Below are 26,599 nucleotides of genomic sequence, written 5' to 3'. Positions count from 1 at the left end.
TTGGGGCAACACTAGAATTTATATAAACACAATAAATTAAATAAAAAATAAATAAAGAATAAAATCCAGAATATAGAGAAACTGGTGACCAGTGATTGTTACTACTGAGCTTTATAAAAACATCTTCCTAGTGAGCTTTTGATAAATCAATCTGATAAAACCTAGTAGTATAAATATTGCATGTAATTAAAGATGGACTCAAATGCTGATAAGGAGATAGTTAGCACCCTCTTAAGGAAGCTGAAGAGCCTAGTTAGAATAGTGCCTCAAAGGAAAACTCTAATTCAATCTGGAGATTGGCTGAGATAGCAGCCAGTAATAAAGTAAGGATTTTCTAATAGAGTGTTTCTGTTCATTTCATTAAAAAATGAGATGCTAACATATTCAATGGGCTTTATATGTGGGGCTGAGAAGGGTATATAGGAAGTATATATAGCAGTTAGGTGAGAAAATTTAATGAGAAATATATTTGTAAGTAATCTGCTGACCAAAATGTCCTGAACATTGCATTTCCTGTGGCTTGACTAAATTGACAGGCTTTTTCTTACTTTAAGATTCCTTACCCACTTATTTTTTTGTGTTTGCTTTAGGAAACTTGAATTTGTAAATTCTCCTTGCCCTTTTGAGATGCAAATCTTTAAAAAAGCCTCTTGACAGTTTTACAATCAAGAATGTCTTTCTTAGGAACCTAGAAAGCCAAATGTTGGAAGCACGAATAAATTTAGAGGGAGATTGTACCCATTTCTCCAGTATTTATGGGAGAGGAGGAGCTTAACTCTGATGGAACCAAGTTGCAAAATTATCTCCTATTTTAAACATGTGATTTATTTTTTTCTTTGGATCAAGCCAATTAGAGAATAGATGGCCGGAGTTGCCTCAACAACCTCCAGGACTTGTCATTTCCAGCTAGCTCCCCACAGTGCTTAATAACCCTTTTGCTCTCTGAGTGGAGTTGAGTTTAAATTTAGTTTTGGCCTCTCCATTATTATTGTAGCCTTGAATAAAGTCTTCCTTGTCTCCTTTATTTTGCCTAGATTTTTTTTATTTGATACTGCCTACATATAAAACTTAAATCACGAGTAGTTATACCTAAGGAAGAGATCAGAATGTGAAGAGGAGAAAGAAAAAAGGAGAGAGAACTACAACTAAATAGAGGAGAAAAAGCAAATGAAGAAATAGAGGATACATATTTATCCTTAGAGAAGCCAAGGTGAGACAGTGATTCTTTTCATAGGTTGTTTTACAGACTATTTGGGGAAAGGCTGCCTTGAATGCTATTAAAATTTACCTTCCAGTTAATGTAAATCAATAGATGGTTGTATACAAACAGAATTATTTTGCTTTCCTGTGAAATTAATTTTACTAAATTATATTGAAGTGTGATGCCACTAGTCTACATTAAAAGACATTACAAGAAAGATGTATGATATACTTTGCAGGTTTAATGAAAAGATATTGTAAAAAAGAGTTCACTACTATATACCAGAGGTCCTGTTACATTACTCCTTGAGAACCTGGTAGAGGAAATTTCCCTCTAGTCCCATTGCAATAACAATAACTTTGCCTCTCTCCTGAGTGACATTTTTGGCACATTTATAGCAAGTATATGGAATTTCATAGTATAAAATGTGAAGCAATAAAATTGTAGTGTGACTTTATTTTCCTAACTTGTTTCCCTCATCTCCTCAAGTTGATTTTGTCTTTTTATTGCATGTATGTTTATATACAACCTTATCTTTTCATTGGAAACAAGCTAAAATCTATATTAGTAAAAATTAATTTTGTGAACTCATTCAATAGGACATTCTGCTACTACTAGCTGTTTTATCTGGGGCAAATTTCTTTATATATATAATAATAATTATTATTTTTTAAGTGAGAAGAGGGGAGATAGAAAGACAGACTCCTGCATTCACCCCAACTGGAATCCACCCAGCAACCTCTGTCTGGGGCCAAGCATCGAACCAATTGAGCCACAGTCTGTGAGAGAGGAACAAAGAGAGAAGGGGGGAGGGAGGAAAACAGAAGCAGAGGGTTGCTACTCATGTGTGCCCGGACCAGGAATCAAACCAGACATCTGCATGCCAGGATGATGTTCTGTCCACTGAGCCAACCGGCCAGGGCTCCTTGATCATTCTTAGCCTCTGTATCCTTATCTGCAAAATGAGAATAATTTCTCCCTCAGAGTGAGTGTATAGATTGAATGAATGAACAAATCTAAACCTTTCAGTTCAAGAGTGTTCAGTTAGACTGGATTAGTAGTTACATGTGGAGAATAAACTGGGAAAAAAGAAATATTGAAGATAACTAAGTTGAGGAAAATGATGGAACCAGAATTCAGTACAAGACATGTTAGTCTGAAGCTCTGCTCTTAATTAATCATCATGTGGCTAATCTTCAGACTGGCAGAGGGTCTCCTTCTGAGTTTAGAACAGAATCACTTGTGGAACTTTCTAACACAGATATTTCAGCCACTCCCTATGCCAAAATAACAAAATTCTTGAGTGTGGGACCAGCACATGTATACTTTAAATTTTTTTCTATAGACTAGGAACCATCACATTTACTGCAGAAAAGAAGTCTTTTGCTCTTAAACATGTCTAAAGAGTCTCTGGTCCTGCCAACAGTTTCAGATCTCCAGATATAATTGTTTTTCATACTATGTACATTATAAAAAAGTTCAAAGTAAATAAAACTGTACACAGATATCCAGAAGGGGTGCTTTTGCTAGGAATAATAAATACTGTAACAGACTACTCACTCAGGAGCAATAGCAGCAGACCCCTGTGGATGTGAGAAATAAACTTGATTAATCCACCCGGTCTGTTAGTCTACTTTTCCATGGAGAGTCAGAGAAGACAAAACAGAAAACAAAACCTATTGAGTATTGTGAAATAAAATTCACGTATCTTAAAAATAAATTAAAATCTATTAGAAAGGACAAAATAAAGATTTGGGATGCTTACTTTTGTAACCAATCTTGCCATATTCCAAGAAAAAAGAAATTACCAGCAGAAATGCCCAGTTTGTCTTTTCTGAAAGATGGTACCTATTTATTTCACCTTAGATCTTAGATTCATTAACTCCATAGCTCCTCAGTATATAGCAGATATGATACTCCAGGGGCAACTAATCAAAGGTCACATGTTTGTTGCTTGAAAATCTGTAGGCTTCCTAGGCCTCCCTGACTATATTGGCACTAGTCCATCTATAATTTAGTTGGTTTGTCCAGAAAAAGTTATTGGTCCAAAAGTTACTGGTTTCTAATAGCTGGAAAATGGTGCTGAGGGTCTAGTCAGGATAAGGTTCAAAGATGTATTTTTTAGGGAGGCTGGGTAGGAGACAATACCCAACTGCAAAAGGGAGGGGCTCTGTTCTAGTTTAGGAAAGTATGAATAGTAATTATAGATTCAGTGGGAAAATGTATAGAACAAAAGGATAATAGTTTGAAAAGTCTGAAGTTTAAAAATTGCCATCTTTCCGGTTTTGGAGATAAAGGACTAAAAACAAAAAACAAAACAAAACAACAGCTTGAGCCGTGCTCTATATCAAGAATTTTCTTCAGACAAGAGGGTGAGCAGAGCCAAAGGATAAAATGACCTCCTTATCCCTTTTAGGTAATAACAATAGGTGTGAGTTCAGGTTTCCCTTAAAAGGACCCCACAGATTAACCCTTTGAGTAGTGAGTTTTTTTCATGTTCATTGACCCCCAGGAGTGAGGTTTTTTCCTTTCAAAAAATGAAATTAGTTCCAGTTCCAGTTTTATTAACTTAAAGTTATGTTTGTTTGAAAATCAATTTATGGAAACAAAAAGAATATACATTTGCCTTTTTAAAATTCTGCCTTACACATTTTTAAAATAAAAAATTTTGTACGATTGTACTCTTGTCAAAAGGTTAAGAGAAATAACTCTCAAAGCTGTTTGGTTTAGCTTGCTTCAAATGCCTATTTGAGAGAAACTACCCGAGTAGTTCCGCCTTGTCCCTGGCGATGTGGCACATATATTTTAGAGCAAGATGCAAAAATAGAGCCAGAATTTTCCCACGGAACATGCAACATTGCTGCTTTCCCAACTAGCCAGACATCATAACTTGGGGGGGCGGCCCCTCCCCTCATTTCTTTCCTTAAAAGTATACCTAGGGGTGGGATTCAGCCAGTTCTTACCAGTTCGGCAGAACTGATGCCTGATTTTTTGATTTTGGCAACCAGTTGTTAAACTGACACTTGTAATCAGTGTTCTCTCGAAGGTGGGCTCCTGGGCAGCTGCCCAATGAAGAAATCACAAATTTACATTCCTTTTTTAATGCACATCCGTGCAACAGCGTGTTCTAAGTACCTGTAGTAATGTTTATTCTGTCCAAAGATGAAAAAAAATTGCAAGTGAGGATGCCAATCAAGAAGCAATATGGAACTATCTTAAATAATATACTGCTCACAAAAATTAGAGGATATTTCAAAAATGAATATGAAGTTATAAAATATCCACTAATTTTTGTGAGCCCTATAGTTTTATTTATTTTTTATTATTTCATATTTTTCATTCATATTTCAAAACTCTTATAATTTAGTTTTATTTACTTCATTTATTATTCTTATTTAAGTATTAAATGCATTAAATAATAAACTACCGTTTGGTGTATCTTTTTTTACACTTAAAATGGTCACTAGAGCAGAGAACCAGTTGCTAAATTACTTGAATCCCACCACTGCCTATACCTCTTATCTTGTAACATGATATTGGCATGGGCAGGCAAAGTATATTGAAAACTGTGACTTTAAAATATTCAACTTCTGATATAGGGACTGATACGGTAAAATCAAGGGAAATATCAAATATGTCTCTTTTTTTTTTTTACAGAGACAGAGAGAGAGTCAGATAGAGGGATAGATAGGGACAGACAGACAGGAACAGAGAGAGATGAGAAGCATCAATCATCAATTTTTTGTTGCGACACCTTAGTTGTTCATTGATTGCTTTCTCATATGTGCCTTGACTGCGGGCCTTCAGCAAACTGAGTAACCCCTTGCTCGAGCCAGTGAACTTGGGTCCAAGCTGGTGAGCTTTTTGCTCAAGCCAGATGAACCCGCGCTCAAGCTGGCAACCTTGGGTCTCAAACGTGGGTCCTTTCTCATCCCAGTCCGACGCTCTATCCACTGTGCCACCGCCTGGTCAGGCATCAAATCTCTCTTAATAAAGCAAACATAGCATCTGTACTGGGGTTAATTTCTGCTTGATTCATGGAAGTCACTGAAGGTAAAGCTGTTTATGAAGGCTGTCCTTGAGAGTGGGGTGGCCAGAGGAGTCTTCAGGGAGCTGGATATTCTAGTCACCTGTTTATGGAATGGACTATTTCACTAAACTCATTCCTTCATTCTACCTGCTACCATGAAAAAAACAAGCTACCTTTCCTTTATTGCTTCACTTAGAAAAGGGGAAATCCGATAAAGCTATACTTATAAGTGAAAATAAATAACATTAAAATTAAAGTAGCAAAAAAAAAATTATTTTAGAGAAAGGATAAGTGACAAAAGGTAATAGGTTACGTCCTAGGTGAGGCAACCAAACCCCAAACCAGCTAGGAGTTGACAGGTGGCTGCTGAGCACCCACCCAGCTCAAGGGTTTATTTTCACAGTAGAGGTTACCTACCTACTGACTAAGAGAGATTCGGATGAAAGAAGCAACTTGCTTTTCTAGCTCCACACAGGGGTTGGTCAGAAACTTCCAGGTCAAGGGTAGGTTATCTATAATTACTTCAAACCTATCCTTCCTTTCCATTTCCTTGACTCCTGAGTTGGAATGCAATGAAACCAGTGGCCACTGACCTCTAATTTCTAGGTTAGGCTCTTGCCAAAAATGGGTACAAAATAGGAAAGGAGAATAATAACATGTTTTCATAACATCTAAGATATCGCCAGCTATTTTATAATGTACACAGAGCTTTGCAGGTGAAAATCTAAACCATTTCATTAGCATGTTTGTAGGTGAAAATCCTAACCATTTCATCAATATCTCTAACAAAGCTAAAATTTGTCATGCTATCTGGTACTTTACTCAAAGTATGGCTTGTTCTGTTGATGATTATAATAGATTTGCAGCTCAAGAATGACTATATGAAAGTAATGAATTAAAAGTATTTTCAACAAACATGATAGAATTGCCATTTAAAGTTGAAAAATATTTTCTGTAAAGTAGTCACCTAGAGAAATTGCACTAGAGAAATTGTATACTTCAAATAAAGTTGCTATTAGTACTTAAAACATTTTGGTAACATCCCCTTTAAAACCAACTTAAAATAATTTATAAAAATTATCATTAATTTATCTTAATAATTAGAACTTTTATTCTCCAGTGAATTTAATTCTTATCTACATTGTTTTAATATAAAAGTTAGTTTGTAAATAATGGCAGTTATTAAATGAATAATATGAATGAACACTATTTCTAAGATACTATAGTATACAGTTTTCAAATATCATAAAATGGTAGGTATGGGGCTACATTCAAACCAAAAATATGTTCTAATGACATTTTAAAATGAGCAAATTTCATATAAGAAATCTGGAATCTTGGCTTCTCTTGAAAATTAAAACTGAAAGATTTAGCAATAGGCAAGCATTTCCTCTTAGTAACTATTAGTGGGAGCTGAACAGAGGCTGTTCCCTTTTGAAGAGGAAATGCATTTTTGCTTTAATCCCTGCTTACACAATAGATACAAATACACTGACATCAGGGGATTGACTCACGGTGGTATGCTAGTTAGTGTATAGGTAAAACTAAGTTGGCATTTTGGGTGGCTAAACCTCCAACTTATTTCATTGCTAGAGGATTGCCTATCCTTGCTTTGTGGTACTCTGAGGTGGCCTTAAGGTTTGTTCTGACCAATAAAATATATATAGCTGTAAATGAAATAAATGACTTTAGGGCAGAAACTTATAAAGGAGCATGTACTTCACCATGTCTGGCCATTTAGCTATGAGGAAATATTCCAGGCAGAGGCCACCAGCCTCGGCCTTGGAGAAAAAGAAAACAAAGAGCAGAATCACAGTCCATACAATGGGCAGTGCAAGTGAGACATAAATCTATGTTGTAACCCACTGTGATTTGGGGACCACGTCTTACAACCACATGTTCCTGACTGACACACACATTTAAATTACCTCCCTGGCTCTTGTAAAGCAACCGAGTTTTATGACTCATGCTTTTCCTATAAGTTCTCCTGTGATTTTTAGAATGTGAAAAAACTGAAGTTCAATAAGGTTGAATAATTTGTTCAGAGATAATGAAGTCAGTTTTTGCATCCAGGTTTGTCTGACTCCAAAGTCTATGTACTTACTTTAATTTCTTATTCTCCTAGTAGGACTAAACTGTGTGTGCCATTATACCTATCTATCTTAATATTATTTATAAAGAATGGCTTTGAAATTCACTGGTTTCTCAAATATCTAATGAAAGTAGATATCTTAATTTAATAAAAAATTTCCTAAAATATAATAACCTTTTTCTGACAGATTTTTCTAGAAATCATATAAAATATATATGTTAACATATAATTCAAGATTCTGGGTTTATTTTATAAACACATTCTTTCTATATCACTTAAAATATCTTTAAATCATATTTATTGTTTTGAATACAACTCAGATATTAATATTTAAAAGACCCAAATGCAAGTAATAAATTTGGATTCTTTTCCCCACAAAAATGGGAAATACAACTTGATAAATAAGTTTTAAAATTATTTTTACACACTAGTTACTTGTTGGAATTTACAGTCCCAGGAAAAAAAAATTAACCAGCAAAAAAACCAAACAAACAAAAAATATCTGATTAGTATACAAAACAGTTTACAATAATATGGTAAGCAGGAACAAAAACTGATCAGAAAACACCCTGCTTTAAAGTTAATTTTCAAACAGATTTCTATTATAGTACAGTTTATTCCAAATAACTCTAAGCGCATTAACAGCGTTTCTATATATATAACCACGCAGCAAAATGATACAGTATTTATTGCAATAACAAATTAAAATCGTCATAATATACATAACATAAATACCCCCCCATTGATAAAGTGGCTTCTTATTCCTTAAACAGAAAAATTCTGCTTTTCATTGTAGAAAGATGAAATCTTCCCCTCAAAAGGCACATTCTTATCTGCAAGAAAATAAAATATTATAAATAGTCATTGTGGAATAAATTTAAATATATTTAAGAATATCTCCAAATATTTGAAGTGGTGGGAATTACAGTGAATGCAACAAACGGAATAAATGATGACTTTGTCTATATTATTTATATCAGATACTATTTTTTTAATTATAATTATAAATTTTTCAAAGGGATTTGATATGTAACTAGTAGGATAATTAAACACTAGTTCATAGTCTTACCAAGTTATATCCTCATATAATATTCATATATGACTGACTTAAGTATACATTATAGTTATTTGTTTCTATAATTCTTGTAAATGCAATTCTCAACTGATCCTTTTTCTAAACCTTTAGAAACAAGAACTTATTGAAGCTACAGGTCTGGAAGTCACTCTTACTAAACAAAAAATTGCTTCTAATATTTACAACATAGTAACAGAATTCATCCATACATAAGATAAGGTTTTGCATAAACATATATAATAGGGCAAGTTTGTTCATATTCTTACTCTGTTGACTAGTTTATAGTAATATGAAGTTATATTTTCATTACACACATTTTTATAAATCTAATTATATACCAGGCTTTACTGTTGCTTAATCCAAATCATAGCTTTTAAGAAATTTCTGCAAATAAGAGCCACTACAACCAAAAGCATTTAGTGAAACTAAAAGACTAGCCAAAGGTATGCAAATTTAACTAACAATAAATTTTGCTTTATGGTCACCATTAACATTTAGAACTTCATGGAAGATATGTATGAGAATGAGTAATACTCTTTCCAACTTGCTGTTTACTCAAATCTTTAGTAAGCAATCTTTAATAAATCTCTAGGGTGTTATAGGCTAATGAGATTCTAATATATTTTAATTTAGGGCTAAATTTAAGCTTTTTCAAAAAGATGCTAAAGGTTAACAAAAAACAATGTAATACGTAGTCCTACAGTTAAATAAATAAAGGTGCAAATCTCCACAGAACTTAGATCAACTTGGAATGAAAGAATGGGGAAAAAAGAGTGTAGAGAATCTTTAATTAATGATGTTTATTTATTTATTTTTTTAAGTGAGAGGGAGGGATATAGTGAAACAGACTCCCACATGTGCCCTGACCAGGATCTACCCAGCAACCCTCGTCTGGGGTCGATACTCAAATCAACCAAGCTACTGGCTGTGAGAAGGGAAGAGAGAGACAAGGCGGAGGGCGGAAGAGAAGCAAGTAGTCACTTCTCATGTGCCCTGACTGGGGATTGACCCAAGACATCTATCTGCAAGCAGGGCTGATGCTCTATCCACTGAGCAAACCAGCCAGGGCCTTAATGAAGTTTAAATCTTGAAATGACAATAGTTAAACTGAAAATAACTACTGAAATTGACAAGTTCAAGTTGTACTACATTAAAAATTAAGGTGTAAAAACATTAAGAATGTTAACTCCTTGCTCAATCACATTCTATGACAGTGATATGTAGGACCAGTACAAACAAATCTACTTTAAATGTATAGTCACAATGAAAACAGACCATGCCTTGAGATCAGACAACAGCATTACTAATCAGAATTTGATGTTACATAGTATTTGTTAAAAATAAAATACAAATGATTCATATTCCTAACTAATAAACACACCGTGATGTCTAATTATTAATGGAGCAAGGCAAATTTCCTTCTAAGGCTCAATGTCTACAGAAAAAGTAAACCATACCAAAAAACCTACATGAAAGTTTTCTTTATTACCTGTTTTGATGACAAAGATAGCACAGTTCCCTGTGGATCAAATACATCTGAATAACCTTAGTGTTTATTCTGATAAAGTTATGTTCCACATTAAAAATAGTGTCTTAGAAATTAAAACTATTATCAAATTAATAAGTTTAAATAAGATCTTTTTTATGAGGGTTTCTGGTTAAATATTTAAACTGAATCTGCTTTCTGATTCTGATATGCTAACATTTTATGGTCAACTAACATTGAGTACAAATGTAATAAACCCATACAAGATGATATTAAATTTAATGAAGCAGAAGAGAAATAGCTAAAAAGCAAATGTAGGGTTTTTTTTAAATTACAAACTTGGCAAAAATTATTTAAAAAGCCTGGAAGTAATAGAATTACTAGCTTTTAGATATAGCTACCAAGATTGTCAAAATCCCTTTTAGTCTACATCAATATAAAATAATAATTTTACAGTACAGTAGAAGTCAAATAAAATTGCAAGAAGACATTGTACCCATTTCTTGTTTTGTATATAAAGCACTATTTTAAACTTATTTTTGAAACTGATTATGAGTTTTTGTTTCCAATACTTTTGAACTGTATTAAACATAAAAATATGTTGTTGTACTTGAGGAAAATAAGGTAATATTTTTGTCAGTATATGTTCTCAGATTCCTCATTTTTATCTGAGAGGCTGAAATATCCTGTACAATGAAGAATTGATTTTGTTTTTTAGTTTTGTAATTCCTTTGTGCAAAATGTTTCTGTAACTAAAGAAATACCTCTAATGTACAAATATCTCTAATGTACAAAATTAATATATCATAGAAAGTTTAAGATGTTACACTAATCAAGCAACTCAAGATATTTTACCTCATACCGACAAGTTTTCCCAATTTGACTGTATTAGCCTCAATGCTTAAAAATTACTAGATATAGTGGTAATGGTGGTTAATACCTTAATATCCATTCAATCCCAAAAGATAATTCTGAGCTAATTATAGTACTTGGAATTTTTCTTCTCAGGGTTTAGTTTAGAAATAATCACATGACCAACATAAGGAAAAACAAAAATAACAGGAAGCAAGTCATTTCTAGGAAACAACTCCATTAAGGTCCTGTCTGGGTTGTTTAGTTGGTTAAAGGAGCATCCCAATATGCCAAAGTTGTGGGTTTGATCCCTGGCCAGGGCACAAACAACAATCAACCAATGAATGCATAAAGAAGTAGAACAAATTAATGTTGCTCTCTCTCTCTCCCTTCCTCCTTTTCTAAAAAAAATAAATCAATAAATAAAATTAAAACAAAAACTCTGTTAAGAGTTTCTGGGGAAATCTGAAGAGCTAGTCCCTAATTTCCATGGAAAGTTAGCATTCTGGGTGTGATTATAGGAACTAAAGGCATTATTCTATTATCAGCTTAAAAATGAAGCCAACACATGAAAATGGACAGAAACAAAGGGAACATTGAGAATCAAAGGAATCACTTAGAAAAGAGGTCAGAGCTCAGAGATACTATGCTTGGAGTCAGCCCTATCTATGGTATCTTTATATGAAATAATAAATTCCCCTTAGAAAATTTAGATAAAACCAAATATTAGCAGTTTTATATTGTTCAACCTAAAATAAAGAAACAGTAAAAATAATTACCTCAAATCCTAACTATCAACTACAATCATTATTAAAATTTTTCCATATTAAAAGTCACATTAAAAACATCCCTCTCAGAAGAAGCTAACAACAAAAGCATAATTTTATACTGTGATAAAATTATAAGCAAGGAAACCCATTTACCTCTCTGGAAATGACTTGCTTCCTGTTATTTTGTGGATAGAATTTTAAAAATGAAGAGGAACTAATTTTAGAAAGCACTTAAACAATGAAGGCAACATCAGTAAGAGATGACCCAACGAGAATTACCAGCAGTAAATACTGTAGAACAATATGATTCTGCACTGCATTTGGCAAGGCAGGCAAAACAAAAGATATTACTCATTTTTAGGTTCTTCATTTCAAAATGAGTAATAGCAAGTGCTGGTATAAATAACAAAATGAATAGAATTTATAATTATTCTCTTCATAGGTATAAATCAAATAAGTATTAGATAAATGAAATAATACTGCAGCAGCAAGAGCAGTCTTTTAAACTCTCTGAGCCTCAGTTTTCTTATCTTTAAAATGAAAGTAACATAACTGTCTTGTGAGACTGTCTTGATTTCATATAGTGAGACTGTCTTGATTTCATGTAGTACCTGTAAGAAGCCTACCACAGTGTTTGGCATATCTTGCATTAAAGTAGGTGTTTATTAACAAGTAACTATTAAAATCACCCTTATTGTAGCACTGGCAGGTTGTCTCAGTGGTAGAGCGTGAGCCCAGTGTATGGATGTTCTGGTTCGATTCCCGGTCAGGTCACACAGGAGAAGCACCCAATCTGATTCTCTATCCTTTCCCTTTTTGCTTCTCTCTCTCTCCCTCCACTTCCCCTCCTTCAGCCATGGCTCGATTGAAGCAAGTTGACCCTGGGCACTAAGGATGGCTCCATGGCCTCTGCCTCAGCACTAAGAAGAGCTCAGTTGCTAAGCAACAGAGCAATGCCCTAGATGGACAGAGCATCACCCCTTAGTGGGTTTGCCAGGTGAATCCCAGTCAAGATGCATGCAGGAGTCTGTCTCTGCTTCCCTTCCTCTCACTGAATTAAAAAAAAAAATTACCCCGATTGTAGTTCTATTACCCCACTTTGTCCAGGCTTCTCCCTGGGCTCAGTAACATGACCCCTGATTTATCCCTCCTAAAGACATTCTACCACTATCACCTATTTATATGGCTGTTTTTGGAAGCCCTGGTCAAAGTCCTCTTTCAGGGCTCAAAGAAACCTGATAATACAGTCTCCAAATAAGTACTGAGTTTTCGCCTTTATTGGGAGAAACAAATGGCATTATACATGATTATCATGTGTTAAGATAAGTCACAATAAACTCTGTATGCATCTTTCCCACAAGATAAATTTGAACTGTTAAATAAATTGATGGTGCCTACCTGGCTGTGGTGGCACAGTGGGTAAAAGGTCGACCTGGAATGCTGAGGTGACTGGTTTGAAACTCTGGGCTTGCCTGCTCAAGGCACATATAATAAGCAATCAATGTACAACTAAAGTGAAGCAACTGTGAACTGATACTTCTTGCTACCTGCCCCCTCTGTAAAATCAATAAATAAAATCTTAAAAAATAAATAAATGGATGGTATAATGTATGTTTAATCTCTAATACCAACATCAGAAGATCAGAGAAAGTCCTGCTCATTGAATCAGCTTCAAATGAAGTAATGGATTCTGGACTGTGTACCTCCTCGCAGAAAATAATCTCTAAACTACAAAAGGTAGTGCTCATTGGTAAATATGGAGTAAACTGAAGAAACCATTATTTTGAAACTTTAATAGTGAAGGTTAGATCAGGCAAGAATTATGATGATGCACTAGTGTTAAACGTAGGGGGAAATTTTAATGATAAGCAAAATATTGTCATGATTTAAAATGTCTCCTTGTTAGCTGCAAAAGGAAGAAAAGCAGTAACATGCTGGGGAAAATGAACAAAACTTAGACACATTTTCTACCACTGCTAATAAAAAAGAGCTGGACATCATGTGTCTCCAGATATGGTATCCTGAGAAGGAGACAGGATGAACCATATAGTATTTCAACTAAAAATGCATAACCTGAAGCTAATTATGATGAAACATTAGAACATAGGTAAATATAAAATGAGGAAGAGCCATTCCTTTGTATCAATATTATGAGAGAGAAAGAGACACACAAGAGAACAAATGAAGTAAAATGTTATGAATAGGTGAATCTACATAAAAACTGGTAAGATATTCTTTGTACTATTTTTATTTTTGTAACTTTTCTAAAAAGTTTAAATTATTCTCAAGTTTTCTTTTTAAAGAAACACATGAATATATGCTCATCGAAGGAACTAAAATCAAACAAGATAGAAGGATATAGAAGGAAACGTGAAAATAAAAATGAACTGTCAAGCTCCCAATCTCATCTATTCCCCACCAGAAGCTAAGCATCACAGTCAGGTGTTTTTTGTTTTGTTTTGTTGCTCTAATATGGCCCAAGCACCTAGACCAGTACCTGACACTGAATTGTTGCAACAGAAATAGCTATTAAAATATTCATTTACTGGATAAATGAATGAATGAATGCATAGAAAAGCAGTTAATAATTTGCCATTTTCACTTTATCTAGATATCTGTATATTAATGTTTTTTGTTTGTTTGTTTTTTAAGTTAATGGGGTCATATTATTAAAAAACTCAAAATGATTGACTGAGGACTTAATGGGAATTATCATTGATTATTATCATTATCCCTGAAACTTGATCCTCCATTATTATTATCATTTTTCCCTCCTACACTCTCAAAACAGAATACAGTAATACCTCGGTTTTCATTGACTTTGGTTATCATCGGTTTCTGTTTTCATCAATTTTTTCCATGAAAGTTTTGTCTTGGTTTTCGTTAGTTGCCTTGGATTTCATCAGCGTGTCCACGTGACCTTGCTGCTAATTTTCAAAAACAAAGGGCGACCCACGTGTTCTGCTCAGTGTGGTGTTGTTTCTCATTGTGTGAGCATCACTCTGTGTGTATAGCCAAACAATTCCATTGCTTTCCAGTGCTTTTGTGTTTTTTTTTATTGATTGTGAGTGCTAATACTACAATTACATGTAAGTGATTACTGTGTATACAGTATTTGGTGTAACGTGTTTATTTTGCTTTTTTCAGTTTCAAAATGTACGTAACACACGTAAGACAAAATCACATGTGCTCAAATCTCATTGTCCCTGTTAAGTGTTTCCCTTGCTAATAAGTTAACCCTTTCCTTTTAGCTCCATCATGGGACCAAAGAAAGTTTCCAGACCAGCAGCCCTTTGAAAAAGAAGGCCAGGAACATGAATGAGCTGAAGAAGGAAATCATTGAAAAATATGAGAGCAGCTTCAAGATTGCTGAAATTGGCTGCATTATAGGAAGTCACCATCCACGATAAGTTCCACTGTGGCGAAAAAGGAAGCAATAAAGAAGGCTAATATGGCATAAGGCGTGAATGTGCTAACAAAACAGAGATTGCAAACAATGGAAGATGTCGAACAGTTAATATTAATTTGGATCAATCAAAAACAGTTAGATGGCGGTTCTGTTTTGGAGGCCATCATATGTGAAAAGGCCAGACTGCTGTATGCCGATCTCATTAAGAAAATGCCTGGGACGAGTGCCAGTGTACTTAGTGATTCTAAGGCCAGCAAGGCTGGTTCGAAAAATTCAAGAGGCGCACTGGCATACACAGTGTCACCGGGCATGGCGAAGGTGCAAGTTTGACAAGTCTGGGCTGAAAAATTTGTGTCTGAATTCAATGACTACATAAAGGCTGAAGGATTCGTCCCCCAACAAGTCTTCAACTGTGATGAAACTGGCCTCTTTTGGAAGAAAATGCCAAAGAGGATGTTCATTACACAGGAGGAAAAGGCACTGCCAGGACATAAGCCTATGAAAGACAGGCTAACTTTTTTGTTGTGTGGTAATGCTGGTGGTGATTGTAAAGTGAAGCCCTTACTGGTGTACCATTCAGAAACTCCTAGAGTGTTTAGCAGAAACAATGTGATTAAAAGTAAACTGTGTGTGATGTGGAGGGCGAACGAGAAAGCGTGGGTCACGAGGCCAATTTTCATTGAGTGGATGAATGAAGTGTTTGGCCCGAGTGTGAAAAAATACCTCCAGGAAAATCAGTTGCCCCTTAAGTGCCTCCTGGTAATGGACAATGCTCCTGCACATCCTCCAGGCTTGGAAGACACATTGTTGGAGGCGTTCAGTTTTATCACAGTAAAGTTCTTGCCCCCTAATACCACATCACTCATCTAGCCCATGAACCAGAATGTCATTTCAAATGTCAAGAAACTGTACACAAAAGCAATGTTTCAAAGATGCTGAGGTGACATCAGATACAGATGTCTTAAGAGAGTTCTGGAAAAAACATTTTAATATTCTCAACTGCATTAGCCTCATAGATAAGGCTTGGCAGGGAGTGACATCCAGGACGATGAACTCTGCTTGGAAGAAATATGGCCAGGATGTGTGTATGAGGGAGATTTTGAAGGGTTGGAGCCTTCCCCTGATGACCCTACACATGTGGTGCAGTCCATTGTTGACTTGGGGAAGTGCATGGGTCTGGAGGTGAGTGGTGAGGATGTGGAAGAGCTGGTGGATGACCACAGTGAAGAAGTCACCACTGAAGACCTGCAAGACCTTCACCTAGAAGTGCAGCAGACGGCAGAGAAAGAGGTTGCTTCAGATGAGGAGGAAGAGACGGGGGGAATGTGTCTTCTTCAGATATTAAGGATATTTTCTCCATGTGGAGTAAGGTACAGGGGTTTGTGGAAAAAAAACACCCGTACAAAGCTGTCGCAGGCCGTGTCTGCAACTTGTTTAATGACAATGTCTTGCCCCATTTTAGGCAAATCTTAAGGAAGCGGCAGAAACAGACCTCTTTGGACAGGTTTCTTGTGCGACATGGGTCCACTGACTCTGAAGCTGGTCCCAGTGCCCAAAGACCAAGAAGGGAAGTGACTCCAGATAGTGCCTTGATACATAAGGTACTTATGGAGGGGGACTCCCCTTCCAAACAATAATATCTGCACCTCTCTCTCCCCCTCGCCATCTTCCATATGCCAAGAAGAATCTTCAGAAAGGTAAATCATGTTAAATGTTCCTTTATTCTTTACATTAGTCTTTTATATTAATTTATATATAATTTTATATTAATTTCTTATTGTTTTTAGTATTAAACACTATATTTATTCTTTATAAAATTGTTTTTGGTGTGTATTTTGGAGTGTCTAGAACAAATTAATTGGATTTACAGTGATTCATATGGAAATAATTGCCTTGGTTTTCATCAGTTTCAGATATCGCTGATTGTTTTTGGATGGATTATCAACGAAAACCGAGGCATCACTATACCTAAATCTTGTTGACAGTACTGGTCAAAGCCTCTTGAATAACTTACTGCTCTCTACATCTCTTGCTATCATTCTAGTACAGGCCACCCCATGCACTTGTACTATTTAACTGGTTTTCTTCCTAGTCATCTTACTCTTCTGTAATACATTGCAGAATAAACTTTGGAATACACCTTTGATTGTGGTTGCCTCGTCTTAAATTTTTCCAAGTGGCTTTTCATAATCTATAGAAGAAATTCTAACTGACTAATATGGATTACAATCTGCTTTTTGATTCTTTGTTCTGCATTACCCATCGTTCTTCCTTTTGCAAAGTTCAAACATCATTCATTCATTCATTCATTCTCACACATGGTAATACAGAATCTATTTAACTTCTCTTAGTCCTTAATTATTCTATACTCTATTTTGTCTCTGGTAACTTGTGCCTGCTGTTCTCTTTCCAATTCTTCCCCCTATATACATTTTGCTAATTTCTACTAATTTTTCAGATCTCAATTTATATATCACTTCCAAGAGGCTTTTCTGGACTATTTGTTTTTGGTTAAGTGTTCTATGCCCTGGCTATAAGTTCTTATACCACCCTATATTTATTCTGTCTCCATTTATGTAACTCTGATTAATGTCTAACTCCCTAATAAATGAGGATTCATGAAGAGAGGGATATAAGAGAGGGATAAATATTAAAGGCAGGTCTGTAATGAGGCAGGATACCGAATAAAAGATAGTTATAGGTAATGATAGCTCATGAAAACTGAGCTATCTTTATGTTCCTCCCCTCTTCATCTCTCCTAGGCCACTTTTCCTACTACTACAGAAGGTATTATTCTACAACACAAATCTGATTAATCTGATTATATACACATGAGACTAACAGCATCAATAGTTTTCCAATGACAGCAATGTAATACCAAACCCCTTACCAGACTACAAAACTCCATATATCCCTCAAAAGAACTCGCACATCCATTTGTCCTTCACAGCTGGTCCTCATACCCTTGTGTGTATAAATACATGTACACACACAACAGGCTGTACTGTAGATATTTTCGGCATTACTGGAATGACTACCATTTTTCACAACTACACTTTAGGTAGTTGTTTCTGTTTACAGTGAGTTTTGACTTTAGTCGTTAACTAAGGTTCAAATACAGTTCCTCTTTGGAAACAACCCCGACTTTCTAAATTAATAACTTCCTTTTAGGTCTTCCCTTTCTGAGTATGTACAGAAGATATACCTCATATGTACTCAGTCTAAAGAATACTGTAAATACTATACTTTTTAAATACTATAAAAACTTTGCAGAAAATGAAAATAGTAATTATAGAAAAGAGAGACTCCACCCCATTCTATTCAATGAGCACCTTCTGTACATGAGCCCAAAATGACAAAAATGACATGCCATTCCCTCAAGTCAATCTCAGTTTCTAATTGTATTTCATATTATTCTTACTGTGATTTTTAATGTATTAAGCTAAGTCTTGGGCCCTGGCCGGTTGGCTCAGTGGTAGAGCGTTGGCCTGGCTTGCAGAAGTCCTGGGTTCGATTCCCGGCCAGGGCACACAGGAGAAGCGCCCATCTGCTTCTCCACCCCTCCCCCTCTTCTTCCTCTCTGTCTCTCTCTTCCCCTCCCGCAGCGATGCTCCATTGGAGCAAAGATGGCCCGGGTGCTGGGGATGGCTCCTTGGCCTCTGCCCCAGGCGCTAGAGTGGCTCTGGTAGCGACAGAGCGACGCCCCGGAGGGGCAGAGCATCGCCCCCTGGTGGGCGTGTGGGGTGGATCCCAGTCAGGCACATGCGGGAGTCTGTCTGACTGTCTCTCCCCATTTCCAGCTTCAGAAAAATACAAAAACAAACAAAAAATAAGGTAAGTCTTGGCCCTGGCCAGTTGGCTCAGTGGACAGTGTGTCGACCTGGTGTATAGATGTCCCAGGTTCAATTCCTGGTCAGGACATACAGTAGAACTGACCATCTGCTTATCCACCCCTCCTTCTCCCCCTTCTCTCTTCTTCCCCTCCAGCAGCCAGTGACTCAACTGGCTGGAGTGTTGGTCCCAGGTGCTGGGAATGGCTCAGTTGAACATGGCCCCAGATGGGGGTTGCTGGGTGGATCTCGGTCAGGGCACATATGGAGTCTGTCTCTCTATCACCCCTCCTCTCACTTAAAATAAAATAAAATAAAAATAAGTCTCTGTTACATATAATAGCCCCTAAATGCATGCCAATAACTTTATCTGGTTCAGACTAAAGAGGCAGACAACCCCTGGCAATATTAGATTTAATGGGAATTGTGTAATATTGCATAGGTAATTTAAGGGCTTTCAGAATGAATATTCAAAAATTCTAAACATTTTTATGGAATGCATTTTATTCATGTTAGTTTTCACTAAGAGACTGAGTCCCTAATGAACAGATGCAGTTGTTTGGTTCATGTTTATATATCCAGTCTCTAATACTATTCTAACTGTACAACTGGCATTTCATGAATATATTTTTATCAAATGAATTATCAACTAAAAGCTCATATAGATATAAGTTAATAAGACACATTTTTTTTTGTTTTGTTTTGAGTTTTTTTAAATCCCAGATTTCTATATTCTATACTTGTACTTGATTCTGGGCTCTAGTTTTCCTTCATTCAAATAATGTCCCTCTATCCAAATTTCCTTCCCTATTGAGTGGAATCTTTATTGTTTCCTTTCTTTATTCATTTGCACTGGAAGTAATTCTATGTCCATATAGCTTCACTTATCCGAAAGACAGCTATACTACCAGGCCATGGACCATTAGTCTCACAATTTTGCCAGGAACCACTGTTTACAAACAGATTAACCTGCACTAACACCAAAGCATCTTCAGAATGCAATAATAAAATTAACTTTATTACCCCCTCCACACACAAGAGTTAACACATATTACTAGTATGCAGCAGTTAAAAGGACAAATCTTTGCAAGGAAATCTACAATAAAGATTTCTTTGGAGATGGTATCCTATTGTTTATTTTAGTAAAGCAATGTGAATGTGAGCTATTGGTTGGGTAGAAAAAAGAACTTCATTAAACAGAACTGATTAAAATCTGTTAGGATAAAAACTATTAAATGAAATTCTACTTTCGTTTTTTTTAATTTACTTGTCAAGGACTTGCCTCCTGATTCATGGAATTACAACGCTTACCTTCGAGGATGATTGGCATCAAACAATGTTGTATCATCATCCTCATCATCTTGTTCTAAAGGCGTCAGCTCCATGTTTTCTATGTTAGTGTCCAAAACTCCGTATCTCCTAGTTTTCCGGTTTCTTCTTCTCATCCTAGTCAATAGAACATTTTAATGAATAGTTATTTAAATATAGTGCAATGATTCTTATTTTATATTTATTTCTAAATTAAAATGAATTATTCCCTCTGTATCTGACACAGGAGACTCTTAATATCAGAATATTTACATTTCAGAAATGCAGCCTAGGTTGTATACAAAACAAAATGGACTCGTACATGTCTGTGTCATTACACACAAAAAAATTTCTCTAACGTACTTCATCTCTCGCTGCCAAGAGATAGATAATCTCCCCTTCCCTTTTGCCCGTCTGCTGCTTTATTTTCTAAACCCCATGGCTTTCCAAACATTCATCATCAGTTAAACAAAATGAAATTAATGTCATGGGAAATTATTTTTAAAAAGAAACCAGATTCTTCCAGGTTATATAATATATATCAAGTATATATCAAATAGACAATACATTAATAACCTAGTCATTGCTGGTCATAGGATACCTTGGCAACTCTTAAAAAAGGGAAAAGGGGAATAATATGAACAGAGAGCTTAAGGACTTCTGAAATTTATCTCAGTCAGCAATCTTCTCCACTCTCCATGTCTTCATCATACCCTGAATGAACTCCCAATCTTTCAACGATGGGCTAAACAAACCTGCCTAATACCACTATTTTCTCAATCCATGTACAGTATAAACATTTGACTGGACTTTGTTATTTATGTTAGTTTGTACTGTTCTTTAATCATGTACATAAATATCTTAAACATAAATCCAAGCTCTTGAAGAATAACAAACTACTTTTTATATAGAGTGCACTGCTATACACCAATTAAATGGGGAAATGCAGATCATTTAAATTAATTTAGTATTTTAGATTGTTACTAATTTATACAAGAATAAGCCAAATTAAAAAAAAAAAACTGTGTAGTGTTAAAAAGAATTTAAACTTGAGGCCCTAGCCAGTTTGCTCAGTGGTGGAGCATCGGCCTGGCGTGCGGAAGTCCAGGGTTCGATTCCCGGCCAGGGCACACAGGAGAAGCGCCCATCTGCTTCTCCACCCCTCCCCCTCTCCTTCCTCTCTGTCTCTCTCTTCCCCTCCCGCAGCCAAGGCTCCACTGGAGCAAAGATGGCCCGGGCGCTGGGGATGGCTCCTTGGCCTCTGCCCCAGGCGCTAGAGTGGCTCTGGTCGCGACAGAGCGATGCTCCGGAGGGGCAGAGCATCGCCCCCTGGTGGGCAGAGCTTCGCCCCCTGGTGGGCGTGCTGGGTGGATCCTGGTCGGGCGCATGCAGGAGTCTGTCTGTCTCTCCCCGTTTCTGGCTTCAGAAAGATGCAGAAGGGAAAAAAAAAATTAAACTTGAAACAAATTTCCCTATAAATGTCTTTCTTAAATCCAAACACACAGGCCGTGATGGCTACATGGCTGTGACAGTTACATGGCCATGCAAACATCAATGATAAAACATGTATGTACCCATATACACTGGTTCTTCTCAGGGAAGGTAAAAAACACCTGTGAAGCTTTAAAACTACTGGGCTGATTCAATACTAACAAACATTATGTATAAAATACAGTACACATAAAAATATAATAAAATTTTAAGTAAAAAGACTACTTTTATCTTTCAATGTGCATTGTATATTATTTTTAAGTCTATATTTAATTTTAAATAAATATTCAGAGAGTTATATTTTTACTGCCTTTTTTACATCAAGTTTATAAAGAAAAGAATAGGAATACCAAAATTAAGCAGAGCTGGGAGCCTTAAAGACACGACTGCTCTAAACTTTCTTTTTTTAATTTTTCAATTACAGGTGACATTCAATAATATTTTATATTAGCTTCAGGTGTACAGCATAGTAGTAAAATAATTATATAATTTATGAAATAATCCCCCCATAATTCTAGTACCCACTTGGCACCATATAGAGTTACCACAATATTTGCATCCCTGTGACTGTCTGTAACTACCAATTTGTACTTCTTAATCCCTTCACCTTTGTCACCCAGCCCCCCAAAGTTCCTCCCATCAGGCAAAACTCACTTTGTTCTCTGTATCTCTGAGTCTGTTTCTGTTTTATTTTGTCATTATTTTTCATCAAAAAAGTAAAAGAGGCTTTAAATTCATGCAGTTTTAACAGCTATGATTCTTTTTTTATAAATGAACGTTTCCACCAAGGTCGCCAGCTTGAGCGCAGGCTCATCTGGTGTGAGCAAGGCTCACCAGCTTAAGCCCAAGGTCGTTGGCTTGAGCAAGGTCATTCAGTCTGCTGTAGCCCCTAGGTCAAGGCACATATGAGAAAGCAATCAATGAACAACAGCTAAGGTTGTTCCCTTCCTGTCTGTCCCTATCTGTCCCTCTTTCTCTCTCTCTCTCTCTCTGTTGCTGTCACACACAAACAAATAAATAAATGAATGTTCCCATTAAGCTCATGATACACAAACTTGTCTGTGTGTGTTGATATTTACATATGCATAATTTATAGGCATGCACATTTTTCTACTAGACATAGTAACTGCATACTACAATTTGAAAATAAATTTTGTTGGCTGTTGGTTAACACAAAAATAGGGACTTTATGGCCCTGTCCAGTTGACTCAGTGGTAGACTGTCAGATTGGTATGTGGATGTCCTCAGTTCAATTCCTGGTCAGGGCACACAGGAGGGGCACCCATCTGCTTCTCTACCCCTCCCCTCTCGCTTCTCTCTCTCTCTCACTTCCTTCCCCTCCCACAGCCATGGCTCATTTGAGCAAGTTGGCCACATGTCCTGAAGATGACACCATGGCCTTACCTCAGGTGCTAAAATAGCTCGGTTTGCCAAGCAACAGAGCAACGGCCCAAGATGGGCAGAGCATTCTCCCAAAGGGGGCTTTGGCAGGTGGATCCCAGTAGGGGCAATGTGGGAGTCTGTCTCTTTGCCTCCCTGCCTCTCACTTATTTTTTTATTTTATTTTATTTTTTGTGACAGAGACGGGAAGAGTCAGAGAGACAGGGACAGACAGATAGGAAGGGAGAGATGTGAGAAGCATCAACTCTTTGTTGCGGCACTTTACTTGTTCACTAATTGCTTTCCCATATGTGCCTTGACTAGGGGGCTACAGCAGACCTAGTGACCCCTTGCTCGAGCCAGCGACCTTGGGCTCAACCTGCCGACCTCAGGGTCTCAAACTTGGGTCCTCCACATCCCAGTCCGACGCTCCAACCACTGTTCCACCGCCTGGTCAGGTTTCTTGCCTCTCAATAATAATATTAAAAATAATAATAAGGATTTTATTTATCAATGCATAGAGAGGGAAATATGAATGCCTAAAAGGGCAAAAGAAAATAGCTACATGATTTATTATACTGAATTATATTTATTCATCTCATGGCATGCACAGATAAAAATTTTGACTGGATCTCTTCCACGTGTTCAAGTTATTGTTCAAATAGCTATCCTATACAGATACAAATCCTCATTGGCCCATTACACTCTGGTTGGTAAGAATTATTTGTTTCAACAACATGTAAAAGTTATAGTAGAAAAATAAAATTATACTACTAAAGTAAGCTTGATAAAATTTTATGTAAAAATGTACGATGCCACATAAAATAAATACAACAGAATAAAACTCCATTTCATTTTACCACTCTGTGAAAGTAAGAAAACCAACCAAGGTTACTTGCTGTACCCATCTGATTTTATTCTTTTGTCTTCCTTTTACTTGAATACCTGCAAGGTATTAGTAACTATGGAATAATATAAGTAATATTATTCCTTAGTTTCTTCTATAGCACATTCAAAACAAGACTAAGGAATATATGTGTATATTTTATGCACATATATTGCCACTATGTGATTAGACATAACGATAAAACAGAGTAAATCTTAATAAAGGTGCAACTACAGATACAAAATATTTTTTTCTTGACTCTTTCTTGCAAAGAAGTGAATTAGTAACCAAGACTGATTTTGAAACTATGTCACTGTGACATAAGAAAATAAAAATTAGTGAGCTACAATTTTACTTGTCTATGACTTTCAGCAAAAGATCCAACATAATCGGATATATAACATACAGTAAAAATGATTTCTTTCACCTTCATTTCTCGTTCTCCAAACCTAGTCCATCAGTTGTCATTTCAAGTTTTTCAATTAGTAGATACTAGTAAAGATGAGAGTATATTATGGCTTGAATTGTGTCCCCCAACATTTACTGACCTTATATTGAATTATATTCACTCATCACATGGTATGCATAGGTAGAAATGATCTTGATCAGATCTCTTCTAGGTATTCAAGTATATTCAAGTTATTCAAATAGCTATCCTAGATAGAGAGGCAGATACTCAATGTTTCATTACACTCTGGTTGGTAAGAATTATTTCTGTTAAAGAAAAAAGCATATAAAAGCTACAGTAAAAAAATAAAACTGAACTACTAAAATAAGCTTGATAAAATTTTAGGATATGACCTTATTTGAAAATAAGATCTTTATAATGTCAATCAAGTTAAAATGAAGTTGCAAACACAAAGCCCTATTGATTATACTTTCTGAGTTCACTTACAGTGTTCACCACTGCTATCAATTGCATTGACTATTAAAATAGCTTTATACTGTCTTTCTCTATCTACTCTGGTCATCCATTAACCTCCCCTCCATCATCTAAAACCTCCAATGGTTTCCTATTGCTCAGCATTAAGTAATGATTCTGTAATACATCTTACAAAGTTCAACACAGGACGGCTCCTATTTACCTCTCTAGCCTCATCTACCTCTTCATTCTACATTCTAGTTTACTTTCATCACTCCAGCCATAATGCCTTCTCTCACTCCTTTAAGATGGCCACACTTTCTTGTCATTGGCCTCACACTCTCCTGCTTACCACAACATTATGCTAACACCTATTCATCTTTCAGCTGTAGCTCAAATATCATTTCCTTATGGAAACTTCCTTTCTTGATCAACCTAGCTTAGTCTCAAACACCTATTACTGGTTTCCCCAGAGCCCAGGTACATCTCTTTTATTTTTTTTACTATTTTTTAAAAATGTCTTCTGGAAGATCTTTTTTTTTCTTTTTAGATTTTATTTATTCATTTTTTGGAGAGAGGAGACAGAGAGAGAGAACGGGGGGGGGGGGGGGGAACATAAAGCATCAACTCTCATATGTGCCTTGACCAGGCAAGCCTGGGGTTTTCAACCAGCAACCTCAGTGTTCCAGGTCGATACTTTTAACCACAGTGCCACCACAACTCAGGCATCTTTTAAACTACTAATCAAAGACACATTGTATATTTATTTGAGCAACTGTCTTTCCTACTGGACCATTAGTTTCATGGAAGCACAAAACAGATATGTTCTTGCTCACTACTAAAACTACAACACACAAGCACTGTCATGAAGCCTATGCCTAAGAAATATGTTAAACAAGGATTCGCAATATATCTTGCATTTTCTCTGTGTAACAAAGATATCTATAATTATATATGCAAACCATTGTTTTTTGGATAAGAGAAACCTAAAAGAATATTATCTCCAGAAACATACACAGAAAAATTTAGGAAAACTAGCCAATTTTTAAGTCATAATATGATAATAGACTTCTGACTTGGGATGGAAAAAAAAGTACTAGAATAATTAAACATTTAATACGCATTCACTACAGGTCTCTAGGACTCTCACTTAAAATAATGTAGGGAGAGCTCCGGTGATCCTTATATACCACCCAAGTAGAATCACTGATATTCGACCTGTATCCTGTGCTGTGGAGTTTCATTTTTAGTTTTTGGGTATGAAATTTACCATATTGTAAGATGTAGTTATCTTTCACTTACTCACTAAATAAGTTTGTCCTTTCAAAAGCCAAACTGAGTTTTTGCTTTTCTCTTTAAAAGCCTCAGCATTCTACATGGGAACCATACCCAATGTTTGCAATACCTTAACTGTGCAGGGTAAAATGATTTAATTTGACTCTTTGATCTCTCAGCATCATTATGATTATTCTGCTTTGACATAAAGCAATAGTACTCTCAGGAGCTGCTGATCTCAAAGTTAAGTTTTCAAACTATTGTGCTTTTAAGTTCCTTTGGCTTATTTTCAAAATTATTCTTGGAGACTCTCTATTGGCCTCAGTTACCAAGTTCTGTTATTATCAAAACCTTGACAAAGTGCAGCACTAAATAAGAGTCCTCCCCCCCCCAAAAAAAAAGAGTCCCCAACAAGGTATCCCGCCACTGGCCATCTACAGTAAAATATTCACTGCAAACACCCACAAGTTAAAAAAGAACAGATGAAATGCATGTTCGCCTGTATTTAGGCTATTTCAGTCTTGCTTTCCTGATAGTTTTTTCTTACCCTGTTCCTTGTAATTCAGTACAAACTACAAGTTCTTATGCTTAGATTTGTCTCTCACTTGATGGTATTCTGGTGGGTACCCTCAAGTGTGGATACCCTCAGGTG

The 26,599-nt window shown here is 36.0% G+C and overlaps 1 protein-coding gene across 2 annotated transcripts in view; it reads right to left on the bottom strand.

Moving 5' to 3' along the window:
• Nucleotides 1–6,389: 6,389 nt before the first annotated feature.
• FAM174A (family with sequence similarity 174 member A) overlaps nucleotides 6,390–26,599 on the bottom strand; it is a 32,068-nt gene continuing 11,858 nt past the window's right edge. The window contains exons 2-3 of one of the 2 annotated variants that reach the window (XM_066273901.1): nucleotides 20,057–20,191; nucleotides 6,390–8,156 (exon numbers count right to left, since the gene is read on the bottom strand). In XM_066273901.1, the coding sequence (XP_066129998.1) occupies nucleotides 8,153–8,156; nucleotides 20,057–20,191 (139 nt within the window). In that variant the 3' untranslated portion in view covers nucleotides 6,390–8,152. Of the gene's footprint in view, nucleotides 8,157–20,052; nucleotides 20,192–26,599 lie in introns of those variants that run through there. The other variant, XM_066273902.1, reaches the window with a different exon arrangement.

This window comes from Saccopteryx bilineata, chromosome 4 (genome assembly GCF_036850765.1).
Source record: "Saccopteryx bilineata isolate mSacBil1 chromosome 4, mSacBil1_pri_phased_curated, whole genome shotgun sequence".
Classification (NCBI taxonomy): domain Eukaryota; kingdom Metazoa; phylum Chordata; class Mammalia; order Chiroptera; family Emballonuridae; genus Saccopteryx; species Saccopteryx bilineata.
Note: the sequence above shows the minus strand (reverse complement) of the source record. Positions and strands in the feature narration are given on the sequence as shown.